The sequence below is a fragment of the Styela clava genome, chromosome 4 (assembly GCF_964204865.1).
Source record: "Styela clava chromosome 4, kaStyClav1.hap1.2, whole genome shotgun sequence".
NCBI classification, from domain to species: domain Eukaryota; kingdom Metazoa; phylum Chordata; class Ascidiacea; order Stolidobranchia; family Styelidae; genus Styela; species Styela clava.
The window spans coordinates 24308130-24323940 of record NC_135253.1 but is presented as its reverse complement, the minus strand read 5'-3'; the positions used below and the strand labels follow the sequence as shown (position 1 = coordinate 24323940).

At 34.6% G+C, this 15811-nt stretch overlaps 1 protein-coding gene across 1 annotated transcript in view; it reads right to left on the bottom strand.

Moving 5' to 3' along the window:
* LOC120325780 (uncharacterized) overlaps positions 1-14987 on the bottom strand; it is a 67061-nt gene extending 52074 nt beyond the window's left edge. Inside the window, exons 1-14 of the mRNA XM_078111707.1 lie at positions 14906-14987; positions 14232-14432; positions 13807-13881; positions 13255-13443; positions 13077-13160; positions 12677-12793; positions 12381-12479; positions 11986-12018; positions 9929-11347; positions 9470-9780; positions 9126-9290; positions 8661-8825; positions 7570-7734; positions 2486-2650 (exon numbers count right to left, since the gene is read on the bottom strand). Coding sequence (XP_077967833.1) covers positions 2486-2650; positions 7570-7734; positions 8661-8825; positions 9126-9290; positions 9470-9780; positions 9929-11347; positions 11986-12018; positions 12381-12479; positions 12677-12793; positions 13077-13160; positions 13255-13443; positions 13807-13881; positions 14232-14430 — 3186 coding nt within the window. The 5' untranslated portion in view covers positions 14431-14432; positions 14906-14987. The remainder of the gene's footprint in view (positions 1-2485; positions 2651-7569; positions 7735-8660; positions 8826-9125; positions 9291-9469; positions 9781-9928; positions 11348-11985; positions 12019-12380; positions 12480-12676; positions 12794-13076; positions 13161-13254; positions 13444-13806; positions 13882-14231; positions 14433-14905) is intronic.
* Positions 14988-15811: the final 824 nt, after the last annotated feature.

Genomic DNA, 15811 nt, shown 5'->3' with positions numbered 1-15811 from the left:
AATGAATGCATTTCGTTCAGAGCAAATAGTAATCACACTTCATATAATTATAAGTTAGTACATTTATCCAGTATATATCTCAAATATCGATTGCAATTATAAATGAACCACATGAGGGTTCCTCGTGTTCTTCTACAAGTGGTTACCATGGAGGCGATAAACGTCACAGAGGGTACCGGTAACTTTGGTCGGATGGTAAGGCGAAGTGAAAGTAGCTTGTTTCGCATTCAGAATTACGGTAACATACATATTAGTAATAATAACACAATATTTACTCAATTAAAAATTGTAAAAATGCACATGTGTTTGTACATAGACTATGTTGAAGTACAGGAATTAGATAAGATGTGTACTGGTATAACCATTGGACTAGGGATACAGACAGGTAATTGAGGCTCGTAAGAAAATCAATAAATTATGGATCGTTGAATATCCTTACAATATATACTATCCCAATTTGACATAATACAATAAAACTGTTCATTTGGTTTTTTGATTTGATTTTTTGATTGCGCAGAATAATGTCTTTCGTACAAAAGAAACACTTGAAAGAGTTTGTCTTTAGTCAGAAACGTATAAATATGCGCCAATCGTTACGATATGTCATTGCAGAAATTGATATACGGTACTTTCTTAGTATCAAACTTTGTCGGTGTCGATGACCTAGCGGTTAGGAATAACAAAAATAATCAATTCGAAATGTTGATTTCATAATTATATGGGCTCAATTATGTTGGTGTAGCAAGTTAGAAATCCGAATTTCCCGAAACATTACAGAAATGGTGCTCCCGTAGTATTCTTATCAAGATGATGCACAACCTGCTAACCCTGACCCGGTACAAATGCTATGTTCGGGTTGTGCGCCATCTTGGTACACATACTTCGGGATCACCCTCAAAATAGTTGAAATTTATTTGTGATATACGTGACATTATCACGGTCTCTGGTTTTGCAAAGTTATTGCTAAGATACGTAACTATAAAATCGCTATGGATGGGTGTAGTTTGGGTTTTAGATTGTTATTCCGTAACTAATATACCTGTGACGTAAATTCTGTAAAGACCACAATAGAGATTTCCATAGGACACCTATTTAAACATTTCTCTCCGAACAAAGCCATGTACAAGCAGTCACTGATATCTAACAATATTTAAAGGTCAATGTTTTAGGAAGAAACGGGATTTTCCAAATTCGGTTTTGACTGCGCATTTTTCAACCTGTTTGAGATGGTAGAAATTGGATTTAAACCAGAGATGTGTAACCTGCATTGGCAACACAGTTGAGTCCCCAACACTTTAACTGCTATTCCATCGCGCTTACTTACAATCAAAGGCGGACACCTTGCAGAGCCCGAGTATAATTTGATGGTGAAGATCAGAACTGTTTTAGTGCTGAAGATGTAAAATGATCGCTGACTCCACCACGCATTTTATTGAGTGCAATTTAATAAAGGTCCTATTGGGTTGCATCAAGTGCCACAACGACCATGCGTTTCACCGGAATACCGGCGTGATTAAAGATCGCTAGAGTGGGAAAATTCAAATATTTTTATCAACCCGAATAATTCAAATATTTCTATCGATTACCGAATTTTTCAAATATATAACAGGAGTCCATAAAGTTAGCCATCCTAATGTTTGTAATCTACCTCTTCGCGCAATTTTCTTTTTCTTACACAACGACCAATTCTTACACAAAGGCGGATGTCAAAGTTTGGTTTTTATATTTCTGGCAGAATAAGCGTCCACATCGGTGACGTATGTTGAATACAATAATCAGGGAGGGAATTCAGGACTCAACTACTTTTGATCTGATTTTTATGTTTTGCGTTTGTTTGATCTCTATTATCAGCGTTTGTGAATTAACCGTCCTTATTATTAAAAAGGTTAACAACATTATCTTCACTATCTCAGGAATGCGGATATTCATGAAGACGATAGTTTACTTTTCTACCTTGTCTGTGATATGTTTGCATCGAATAAAAAGTATGCAAAGTCGGCATCGCGAGAATCCTGAATGCTATTTTGAGTCAAAATGCCGGCCAAAATAATATTTCTATCCCTAAATTTAGCGAAAAATGCATCTTATTATCTCTTTTGACATTTCTCAGTCTGAGAAACAGCGTCGGCGAGCTTGATGCAAAATTAATATTGAAACGCTGGCCAAATAAAACTCCTCAAATTTGACGCTTCTGTACGCAAGAAAGAGCAGTAGGTAACTTATATCGGAGTTCAAGGGGTCGTTTCCAAGCAAGGCGGTATTGGTCCCGTGGTACCGGATATTTGAATAGTAAAATTGTAAGAGAATGACAAAAAAGAATATTGTGACGTAACGATGTATCATCACGCCACCGTGATTCTTGGTTGACAATGCAAGTGCGGCCCCCAAATTATGGGAAGTGTCCGCCCCTGCCTACAAATGGTGAATAAAAAAGGCTCACCAGTATAAGATAAAAATAAATAATAGAGATCAATCTCAATTTCACCTTGGCACCACGAGTATTGTTTTTGAATGCTTCCATTGCTTCAGCTGTCAGTTCGCACCTTCTCATGTTAACATCTTCGACTTCACATTGTAAAACGACAGATGCGACCTGAGAAACACCTTCCACTCCCAACGATCCGTTCCCCGGGACGTCAAGTTTCTTCAACTGAATATAAATAAGTTTGGAAAATCATAAATAGTTTTGCAGCGATTATAGGGTAGTTGATAGAATATATGTTTCGGAAAAAGATAATATCTCAATTTTTTCAATTTTATAAATTGTTTTAAATAAACAATTCGAATGACAACCATTCTGGTTTTTGTTCTAATTAAGTAAGCGCATCCGTAAAATCAAAATGGTCACGGGGTTAAATAAACCGCTCTTATGTTGAGTGGGAAACAATTTAATAAAAATCATTTCAAAATAGGACAATTGTCAAAATGAAGTTTTTATTTGCGATATTCATGACATTATCTCGGTCTCTTGTATTTTGCTTTGACATCTTCAATCTGTAATTGAAATTCAGAGCCAATGTTGAACCGGAAAATATGTCATCTTCTTAGTTAGAAATAAGAAGTCAAATGCATATCAGTTGTTGCTTGATAAGAGCCTTGGTTTGGAAATTTTTTATGACGTAAAAAGTCGTAAGTGAACGTTAGGTGTGTGAAAATATTGATAATTTCTTGAAGTCAGAAGTGCTGTGGTTCTGTTTGATCATAATACGACTAGAAAAATTATGGTCGAAAAAAACAATCGATTATTCGTCTAATCATATTGCCGATAGTTTTAGCTCTCACAAGCAAAGCAACCCAGCTTTGAAAAATCACTCGAGTTTTACAAATCGGGTTCAAATCCCACGCCCACCATCTCACCCAAGGTGTGACGAATTGGGTAGATTCTTGTCTCTCTAAAAAGATTGAAGAGTTTGTCTTTAGTCAGAAACGTATAAATATGTGCCAATCGTTACGATATGTTGCGTTAGAAATTGGTAGACTTTCCTAGTATTAAAATTAGTCGGCATCAATGACCTAGCGGCACACTTGTAAAAATGCGGCACACTTGTACAAAAAATGCTTTTATGCGATGCTTATTTGATGCTTTCGCTTTGTCTGCGCATTATTTTACCCTGGGTGAGATGATGGAAGATTTATAAAAGAGACGTATAATGGCAACACAGTTAAACCCAACTCTCTAACTTAGGGGTCGGCAACCCACGGCCCGCGGAGTAAAATAATCCGGCTCGCGATCATTCAAATTTAATCATTCTGATTTAATTTTTTCTACGTTCGAGGATCAGATTATTGAAGACGGAGTGGACTTATGAATGGTTTTGTTATAATGTTTTTTTTTTCTGTAATACGGGAGTTCCAAAACGATTTTTCTTTCTGCTTCGGTGACTTTCGTTCTCTTGAAAACGAGTTCAGTCTGTTTAGTACTCCGTTTGATGCTAACGTGGAAACAGTTACAGAAAATATCTAAATAGAGCCTCTTAAGATCCAATGCAACGAGGAAATAAAATCCACTTTTTATTCGAGAGATGTATGAATGTTTGATTTGTATAAAAAGTATCTTCTTGAAGGAATCTTTATCCAAATTTGACAAACCATGCGAAAAAATCTACATCGATGTTTAGAAGTACATATGCGTGGGAACAAATATTTTGAAAATGAACATTACAAAGAACAAGCACAGAACTATTAGTGATGCCAATTGAAAAAATGTTCTAATCTAGGCTTCATCAAAAGTGTCACTTGATGTCAAAAATTCATCAAGCGTAATGCAACAAGAAGTGTCACATGAAATGTCATCGAATTGTATTTGCAATCATATTAATTGCGAATGCAGGTACATAAAATAAGTAATTCTCAGACAATGAAAAATATCCGGATTTTCACTTCACAGCTGAATGGTATGAAAATTGCAAATTACTTATTTTGGAAAGTTGTACATTTTTGTCGTAAATTTATTTCATAATTTTGTTTGGCTTAACTATGTTGGCGTCGCAAGTTAGAAATCCTGGGTACAAATCCAGTATCCCCCACCTCCCCCAAGTTGTAATTCAACCGAATAGTCATTGTTGAACCCAAAAAATATCTCTGCAGTTTCTTAGTCCGAATGGTATGATTACGCCGGTGGTTATCGTTACGAATTCTGACCTCGAAAGGCGTACGAAGCTTTTGGGTTGTTATATGCGCATTTTAAATCATATGAATTGATGAAAGCTATTTAAATTAATTTAGGATTTTCTGGAAAATACTTCGACAAGAAATAGCAAGTTATTTTTATATTAATCAGAAATTGGGTATTTCTTCCGGTCAATTAAATTATGTCAAAATCAAAATAATTTGTTATTACAGCAGAACCCATTGTATTAGTATTGTAACTGGAAAGTATTTTTGCAATGATTATCTTTCTGACGTAGACTTCATAAACTGAAGCTGTAAAATGTGTAGATTCGATAAAGGTTGCCATGAGCGCTACAGCTAACCATGTTGCAAGGTAAAAATCGATCGAGTAACCTATGCTGAACTAGATAGATTACGGTTCCGCCCAAAAATGTTGCTCATTACGTATCGATGTCTGCCTGCACCGAGCCTTCTTTAGAGTGAAGATGGGAAAGCACCGCATGTGGATAATATGCGTGTTAAACAATTATTACCTAATATTTTAAATATATTATCAAGGGAACCATTTGACTTTCACAAGGAAAAGATGATTAGCCGTTAGATTATATTTGCGATTACAGTAGTTCTCACAATCGAAATAAGACAAACATAGTTACGGATATAGGATATTGGGTAATTTTGCTGCTTTTGGTTGAGTTACGTGTTTAGACTTAAAGTCATACTAATCTTAAAATTAGAAGCAATCTCTCAGTCATAAAATACGTAACAATTAGACGTCCTGTAAGGTACGATGACGATAACGCGTCATGCCCTAGGGATACCAAAACCAGTATAAAAGCGACCATTCGTTGGGAGAGAAAAAGAAAGGATAACGATGGACAAGTAATTAACGAACTCGGGCTTGCAGGGAAACTTTGATTTTATGTGACTTATCAGTCATGACTTGGAACTGTTCTTTGTATTTGTAAATATACAATTGCAATATATGTATTCGGTACCAGGAGTATGTCTTCTTCATATGATCAGATCAGAAACAACAGCAATACAGAATAATAGTAAAAATACAAACGTTCCCTAAAAATGGTGACCCGACAGACGAACCAGCGCCTTTCTGAGATGGAGTCTGAAAAGCAACCGTTGGAACTAAAGGTGACCCCCAAAAGACATCAACTCCACAAGCAAGCCGAGGATAAAAAGATCAAGGAAAATGAAAAACAACAACCAAACCAAGATTCAGACAGTATGAAAAATCAAGGAATTACAAGCGAAATACCAAAGACTCTGACAAAAAGAAAAAGACTGTTAGATTTGAAATGTGTATGAGATTCACATTATATGGACTATGGACTGTTATAAAAATATGTGTGTAAAACATTCACACTATATGAACTGTTTTACACCAGAAAAAAAACCGTAAAATCAAAAACTAGTCGGAACTCTTGACTACAAAAACAAATGAGAAAAATATGAAACGAAAGAACTTCAGAAAGAAACGCCCGCGAACCAACTTCAAGAAACCGCGCGATTGTAGCATTTTATATTGTACTATAAATATTTCAATTTCGTTTACAAAATGGACAGACATTCTTCTTCTTCACAGGTATTTCACGTTTCCTTCTTTCTAATCTTTAAGGCGTTCTATATTTGGTATTAAACCCAACGAGGTTTACTCAAAAATATTTAATTTATTCGATTTTGGCAGATATTAGCATTCGTTTTCTTTAAATATACTTTACGTTGACTTTAACCTTTTTTTTCAAAATATGATTACAAATACGATCGTATTTCGAATCAGCGCTTCGGGATGCATTTGCATAAACGCAAGTGAAATTCTCATCATTTTTTATTTTTAAACGCCCAAAGAGGCTCATCACAATTATAGCCGGAAAGGCTCATCAACGCAACACGCGTATTTTTTTATTTTTTTCAGCGCTTCAAAATTTATTAATGTGAAACGAAGTGTATTAAAGCTAAGCATTGGTAGTAATCTGTCACCTAAATTATAAAATTAAACCAACGCCAAATCTTTTTCTTTCCATACACTGTATAACACACACACATTCTGTCTCATAATCATAATTTCAACTTTCTTATGTTTTTATGAATTTTGTTGCATTTTGTGTATTGTTTTTCACTGCACGCCCAAGCTTGGCCACTGCTCCGCAGCTAAAGTAGGTGCATAGTATAGGATATTGGGTAATTTTGCTGCTTTTGGTTGAGTTACGTGTTTAGACTTAAAGTCATACTAATCTTAAAATTAGAAGCAATCTCTCAGTCATAAAATACGTAACAATTAGACGTCCTGTAAGGTACGATGACGATAACGCGTCATGCCCTAGGGATACCAAAACCAGTATAAAAGCGACCATTCGTTGGGAGAGAAAAAGAAAGGATAACGATGGACAAGTAATTAACGAACTCGGGCTTGCAGGGAAACTTTGATTTTATGTGACTTATCAGTCATGACTTGGAACTGTTCTTTGTATTTGTAAATATACAATTGCAATATATGTATTCGGTACCAGGAGTATGTCTTCTTCATATGATCAGATCAGAAACAACAGCAATACAGAATAATAGCAAAACTACAAACGTTCCCTAAACGGACTCTTGTATTTTTATTTATTTTACATGATCCAACAGGTCATAAGTCTCAGGGTTCATATACAAGTCTAATACCAACACGGGTTTTTAAACGCGGTTCAGCGATTAAAACGCAATAGGTAACTATGGCTGAACAGACAAAAACATTTGCCAAATACTGAAAGCGATATATTTTCAGCAATTAAGAGCAGTCATTAAATTGATTACTCGACACCATTTATAAGTAAATTGGTATACAAAATACCTTGGAGCCACAGCGTTTGATTCATTTTGAACTGAAATGTTTTAGGCATGAAGATATGAAATAATGCAGAAAATATGTTGATGATCAAATATTATTGCTTATCTACTCACTTTGCTGTTCCCAGCGTGTTTTTTGAAAATTCTCAAGTGACTTGCTTTTAAATGGACCCAGCGAAAGTTGCAATTCCAAACGTCGTATATCGAACAAACATCGCCAAATTGATAGGAGAGAGTATTTGACATGTTGTCCCGTACCTTGAGTTCATGAATCGCCATCTATGAATAGTTTACAAAATAGCGAGTTGGCATTTGGTCTGAATATTTATATTCTACATGTTTCATCAGATGGCAATGTTTGGCTAGGCTCTTAGAAATGTTCAAGTCATATTCAAATTATGCATACGACTGCACATCAATGTATATTGTTTGAATTGTTCTCACACTTTCATTTCGAACAGAAATGTGTACTTCAACCACGGATACTCAAAAATACATTTCACTTATCCAAATGAGATATTTATTTTATATACAGTGAAGTATGTCTATCCATTTAAAGTATCAACTGTGTGAAGTATTGAAATATCGTTTATATTGAAGCATGAAATGGCCTTTCACAACTGGGTGTGGAAACCTTCGCTCTTGCTTTCAAGTGATGGCGCCTTCAAACGCTCAAATTTGAATTGACACTTTTGAATCTCAGCTGATTTACTATAGCTTCCACTATTTTGTCATAAACTTTGTATATAAGCAAGAAAGTACCCGTATTCGCCATTTTGAACATCAGTTTTGATATGATCAATTATCAAAATATCCATGACAATTCAATATCGAGATTTAACTGACGTTTGCTCAATGCTCTCGAAAAATATGATAAAATACATGCCAGGGTTTTTGAAATGGGCCTTAATTTGTCATTTTTAGAATCTCCTTATCACAATTGCCTATGTCATCTAAACTAAGCCCGTTTAAATTAAAAACAGAGAAAAACTATTAAAAAGCTCGCAAAAACGTGCAAAATAACTACAAAAGTTGAAAATAGGGATAAAACATTCTTAGAAATGGGCCATAATTTGTCATTATCAAAATCACAGGGGCTTTTTCCAATGAAAACTACGTCATTAATATAACTAAACCTGCACTAGATACTATTCAAGATAAAGCATTGTATGTTGAAGGGTTCTCATAATTACTTGCTTGCATACCTTTTTTGATCCATTACTCTTACTCAGGATTTCGATGTCATCTTCATGAAATTCGACTTCAACATTTGTCGCAAACTTATCAACATGAGATTCAACAAAGGCAGAAATACCAGCAAATACTTTTGCGCTTATACCGGTTGAAGACTCCCAAGTAAAACTGTTGATCTGAAGGAAAATGTAAAACATTGATTCTCAAATCATGAAGTTGTCTTATAACATTCTCAACAAAATATAAAAACAACACACAATTATATAAAACTCCAATACGCTTAGTATGATCCTGAAAATATTAATCTTACTGCTAGGTTTGGGGGTTATATAATTTAAGGAATGTTGAAGCTCCAATCTATCTTTGGTATTGTCAAAAATTTAGCAAGTTTACTCAACTACTCGGTGTCAATTTTTCCGTTTCATTATGAGAGCACGAAAATCCTTTTGATTATATAAAATTTAAAATTGTAATACCGTTCCGCGTTTGTAAGTATCTGCAAATGCCAGCAAAGCGTCATCACTGCAGTAGCAATGAATATTGACTGATGCAGCAGCAAACGATTGCAGAAGAGAGCTCAATTCTTTCATTCCGTCACGTGATATTTCGACTTCTGTTTGGATGAATTCAAAACTTGAAATCTGGAAAATACATTTATTTTAAAATGCTAAATCAAGACTAGTGGGCTTAATGGTTCCATTTTTTTATGGAGAAATACGAGCGCCACATGCGTTGCTTAAAGGTTGGCAGAAAACCTAATTAATAAAATAAAATATTTGTATGGACAAATTAGGGAGAGCATAAACATAACGAAACAAACCTCCAGCTGAGTATTATCGACATTCTTTCCCAATATTCCGATCGACTCGCTATCCAGATTGCATCGGGAAAAACGAACGAGATCTAGCTTTTCGCTACGTCGCATGACCGATGCAATCGCTAGCATTCCACTGGGGTTGATGGTTGTGGTTTCGAAATTGATAACTTTGACGTGATCCTTGATTAAATCAGCATCATTTGCTTCGTATAGAGAGGCAAACATTTCCATTAAAGAAAACGAATCCTGTGTTTGTTTGAGTTTCTCGTCAATGCTACGTCTCAAAATGTCCCGTTTTTCGTTTTTTTGGTCAACTGCAAAAAAAGATATAAATTTAGTTTCTATCCGTTTACACTCATGCACTCATGTACAAAATTTGGGTGCTTGGGTTGATGTTGTCAAAATATACCAAAAGTAGTAAAAAATCCTGACATAACTTGACAGTTTATGAGAGAAACCTACTTTTAAGTAATTGACCGAATTCATCCTTCGCCAGAGTATCGTTGAGTAGATTTCCACAAACAAACCTTCGCACTACCGACCAGTGATCACGATGAAGGGAGTTATGCACAAAATCTTCAAATTCTGGTAAATTCATCTCACAAACGTAAAGAGCAGCGAGTATCTCTTGAATCGTCTGGTGACTAAAGAAGAAACGATATTGCCCGTCAAGTAAATTTTGTCTGAACATTGAATTGCCTGGAACTTTGATAACAATGTCCCGAATGGTTTCCGTGTCGATGCCATTGTCTTTCAATTCTTTACTCTCAAATACGACGCGTTTTTCACTCGTTCCAGTGAATGCGATTTTCTGCAGTTGATGAAGGATTTCTGCTATTTTTATCTTCTCGCGTATATGCTCGGATTCGATTAAAATTTGAAGGATGTGCAGCATGACACCTGTCATGGTATCAGGTGTGTTGTCAAGATCGTATGCCTGGACGATAGCGTTGAACACCAAGAAAACAGGAACAGAAAATAGCGGAATTAGAAGAGGGGCAGATGAGCTTGTCTTATCCCACTGTTGTTGACCAATATCGCCTAGCAAGGCTACGAATAGATCCTTTGCATCATCAGGACTTAGCCCTGTCAAAGCGTAAATTAGATCAGGTCGAAGTTTACCAGTTAGTGGGGCAATGCAATGCTCCCGAGAAGACATGACAATTTTGACTCTGGGGAAGAGATGGCCAGAAATTACGTTGGACATCACGGTTGCTGTGCTAGCTTTTTCGCCGTGCTTTATTTTTTGATGGGATTCTTGGAGAGTCCACGGTGCCTGATCCAATCCATCAAAGAAAAAGATGACATCTTCCTGATTATCGATGACCCATCGATATCCATCGACAATGGTATTTCCATCCAAGTCAGTAATTACGTTGCCAAACAGGAGATCTTGGGCACTGATTGCGTCGGAGTCAACAAGGTCACGAATATTGACAAAATGAACAAGTTTAAATCGATTCTTGGAAAACTTTTTGAAAAGTCCAGTTGGTGAATACCACCTAGAGGTTAAGCCACTAGAACTGATTACGTCGCGGACCATTCTATTTGTCATGGTGGTTTTTCCGCTTCCTGCTTGACCGACAAGTTCAATATGTCGTACTGTTTCATCATTGAAAGTTTCAATCAGTTCTTGCAATGAAACTCCTACCCCATCAGTGACATGTTCTTGCAGAGCACTAAACCCAGCTTCTTTCCTGTATTCTGTTTGTTTCGGTGCCATTTCTCCGTGATAGAAACGAGTTATCCTTTTTATTTTCGGATATACCTCAAACGTCGGTTCCGTGAGCTTTTGTTCTTTGTATTTTTCGGTAACTCGTCCAGTTGATTGTTTCCAGGCTCGTTTGCAGACGGTCTTTTGAAACTTCGATACATGTTGACCTATTAATAATTAGTTTAAATTTCAATTAAGATCTATATCTGAATTTTCTTCGCTATTTTTTAATAAAACCATAACCTATCTCTAACTTCGAATTTTTTTACATCAAATTCACATCTAAAGGTATTATAGGTAAATGTATCCTCAATATAAAATAAATATTTTTGCTGTCCTGTATAATAATATCCAATCTAAAGGATCAACACCTAAATTACCTCGATGATTCTTGTTGAAACTCATATCGTTTTTTATTTAAAAAAAAAAACTTTCCAAATGAAAGATGGTTATACTATGTATTTGTTTAATGGGGTGTGGTATTATAGGTTGAATTAGATTCAAATAACGTTTTTGACAGAGGTGTATGTATGGTGTTCTGATTTTTTGTAGCGCGTTTAAAAAGTAATAGTATAAAATTGAAGTTCTGGGTTAGCTAAGGATGAGTAACAATTCATTGAGAGGAAGGGCGAGGTTTTCGAGTTTAAGTTAAACTATAATTCTGCATATTATATTTAATCTTGAAGCCCAACAACTAATTTATTTGAAATATATGAGTTATAACTTTTCATATCACACAATATAACCTTCTTGACGCACATTTACTTTCATATTCATTAGTAAAACCCCAAAACGGAATACTCACGTGCTCTGAAAATGCCGAATAAACCTCCAGAGCCTGAAATAAATGTTTGTTGAGTTTTTAAAATACGAATATGATTCTAGCAAGTCCTTACTTTCCTCTTCCCATGTTTGAGCATATTATTTGAAACCTTACATAATTTTCCTACAAATTAACTATCAATTTGGAAACCGAGGCCGCAAACACCAGTCGGGTTCGGGTGAAAAATTCAGACATGGGTGTCTGTTGTTTTACCTATATCGCATAACATACATAATTTTGGTGTTTTTTTTTTATTACAAAATACAAACAAAAAATGACTTTACTTATTCGGGAATTATTCAGGGGTCAAAATGTATTGAAAATAGCTTCAAATAACTTGCCGTAGTGTGATATAATATGAAATCCGAAATACATACTTGTTTTTTGTTCGCTCTTTTGGGCGGTATTCTTTTTGCCTTGGGGAGATTGTTTTATTTCTTTTTCATCGCTATCACCGTGACTTGGCCCGTCTTGACCTAAATATTACATATATAATATATTTATTTGAACATCGCAATTGAACACAAATAATCAAGTTTGGAAAATTTTAAATAGAGGAAAACAGAAAAAATATTAACAACTGTCAAAGTTTACTACGCCTCACAATTATGTTTAAGTTGGACAATTATTCAGAGTATGCGATGGAACTTAACAACAATGATGTAAATAATACCTGTTTCGTCATTGTCTCTTGTGCTAGACTTCTTTCTAGTATCATCATCGGATTCTTGACTCTGTTGATTTCGGGTCCGTTGTTGACTAGTAGATGCTTGACTCGAACCTTCAGCACCTAGAGGAGTCAAAGTACATACGGGTATAATATGATTCCAATCTCTTAAGCCGACTTAACTACTTATCTCAAGTAAATACTTCAGAAAATCAAGACACTACAAAGAAAGTAACTTGAAAAGATACAACTAGAAAGGGCATTCAGAGGCAAATGGAATAAGAGGCAAATACTTATTCTTATTTTGATATATGACCTCGTTATTTGATTAGTATTTTGCAATCATACTTCGACTGAGTGAATTTTCAGAAAATATGAGAGTCAAAAACAATGACGTCATTCTCACCTTCTGGCATAAATTCTTCTTCAGAAAAATAATCATCAACCAATTTTTTTATTTTTGCCGATAAATTTGACTCTTCAAAAAAATCTGAAATAATAGAAACCATGAATAATTTATACTTTTTTTTATAATTTTTTTAATAAGTTATGAAACGTAAAAATGAAAAAGAAATTTTTTTCACCAGTTTTTAGTTTCCAAGCCAGCAACATTTCAATGCATTTGTCTCCTGACGAGCTATTAGCTTCGTCAATTGAACGAACTTTGCTACCATCTAGTGAGAGACCACGCTTAGATCGAGCAAAACGTTTGAACTGTTCGATATTTGCAAATCTTTCTACGATCTTCTGGAAAACGTCTTCAAGTCTTTCGCCTAATGGAAAATAGTAAAAAAAATAAAATAAGCTGTATTGTAATTAATTGTCAATAACTAAATCATAGAAATATTGGTGACGCATGCTATATAACACGGGTGGCCAACCTGCTTTTGACCGCACACAAGCATCCAAAAAAGTCCACTGATGCCAATGTTCGATTTGAGAAAGTTGTTGGTTTGAATATTTAATTGTACCCGGAGTGAATGTTTCATGATTCATTTAAGATTTATTCAAGTCATACAATTCAGATATAAGGTAAGTGTTGAAAATTCTTTAAAGAAACTTTGTCAAGTATTCATGTATTATCTAAACATCAAACATCAAACATTTTTTTCTGTCCTTATAGTCGAAGTACCCACCAGGTACATAAGATTCCTCCATTTTGAAGTAGTCGGTAACAAGTTGTCTTAGCTTTTCATTTGTTGCTCTTGTTCCTGCAAACGTTATTAAAACAATAATATTCGATACGGGTTTCAAAAATGGCCTGAAATAATGAATTTTGATTTTTATGTTCACACGGCCTCGTAATGATCTCACAGATTGTTATTTGCCAAACAGTAATATTCTATCGAGCTTTCCAATTTAGCGAAATTCCAGAAGGGTTTCGAACAACATGCTCATTCGTAATTGGGTTCACAATTCTAAGTTACTTTGTAATGTATGATATTTTCAATATTGTAAAATTTAGGTGTAAAATATGTCGTTTTGTAGCAAGCAGTGAAAAAGTTGACAAGATTGATAAAACAAGGACTTTTGAATATTATAAGCAACATTCATATCGAACCATTTTTCTCTGCCCAATGATAAAGAATTTGAACTTTTTGTTCTTCGTCTGATTCGTAGTTGTTGCTCGCAATAATCGATACGACGTCATTGTGATCAAGGACAAGACCGATCTCAGATTTGGCAAATTTCTTGAATTCTCTCATTGGGAATTTTTTGGCTACTTCTGAGAATACATCTTCCCGTCGTTCCATCTCCATTTCTGTGATTATATTAAAGTCAATATTTAGTTTGAGAAGAATTTGAAGAGCGCCTATAAGGTCTAAGAATATTTTAGAATATTAATAAGCATTATATCTATCGATAGAAACAAACATGAATGAAAAACATTTTTTATCCTGGCCTCTATGTGGAAAATGGATTTAATGAAATATCTTAGCGAATTCCCTTATTCATTCAAATCCAAATAAAGGTTGGACATTTGTTTGATGGACCACAAAAATAAATTTAACGGAGATGCCTAAAAGTCGTTTGCGGTGACTCAATGCTTTTTAAAAGTTTGGTGACAAATAAATAAAAAGAACACAATGAATAATAAATATTGAAATAAATGAACTGAATTAATTTTAGTTTTTGTTTTAGGTCAGTGGTCACTAACGGACTGTTATAGTGAATTCAATTCAATGTATACTATAAAGATAAAAATACGTTCAGATGAAATAAATAAGTACTCACTGGAGAATTTTCTTCCTGGAGAAATACAGTATGTCAGTCTCGGCTGTTTGTAGTACAAATTTCTATCTAAGTTATGCAAAAGATTTCTGTCAAATGCAAAATTTTTTGGTGTTAAATTGCTTTTAGTTGAGATATTGTCCATCATCAACACCATATGACAGTTTTTAAGTTATGTTATTTTAAAACAAAAGAGCCGAGAACAGCAACGCACTTCAACGAATCTGAAGTCATGTGTCTGCCTTGAATTTCATACAAAAATAGGTAGATTCTGAAATGTTATCCTTTTTGAAACAATTCGGGCAAAACTTTCAATATCAATTTCAGATTATTCAGTTTATGTGTCATATCACGTTTTCAAATAAATTATATTTTGGTTGAAATTTGATATATCGTTGAAATAAACCGACAATAACCAAGTTAGTAGAAAACAACTTTGATATACCTAATGCATTCAATGTGTTCATTCGAAATATTTAACTATTGGTAAAACTGTTTCTAAGCATTCTATTAACATGAATTTGATTCAAAATCGAAAGGGTGTTATGTATTTACATTTGCGGATTTCCTCATGTTTAATTAATAATATGGGAAATATAAAGTCAATGAGACGAAATTTATAACAATCCATTCTGTCTGCGATACTACGAAATGCTCTGAAAAAAATCAAACATGGCGTCGTAGGGGCGCTTGCGTAGTAATTAGACTTGGAACATTTGCGAGAAATATATATATAAAGACTGAACGTTAAAATTCCCTAACTTATTGCGTTTTTTTAAAGACGGTGTGACAATCAATTTAAATAGCAGTTTTTTTCAGAAATGCATTCGTTTTAACTCACCTTTTCTGCAAAGTACCCTATGTCGTAAGAACTTCGCAACAAAACAATTATTTGTTCCGGCAACAACT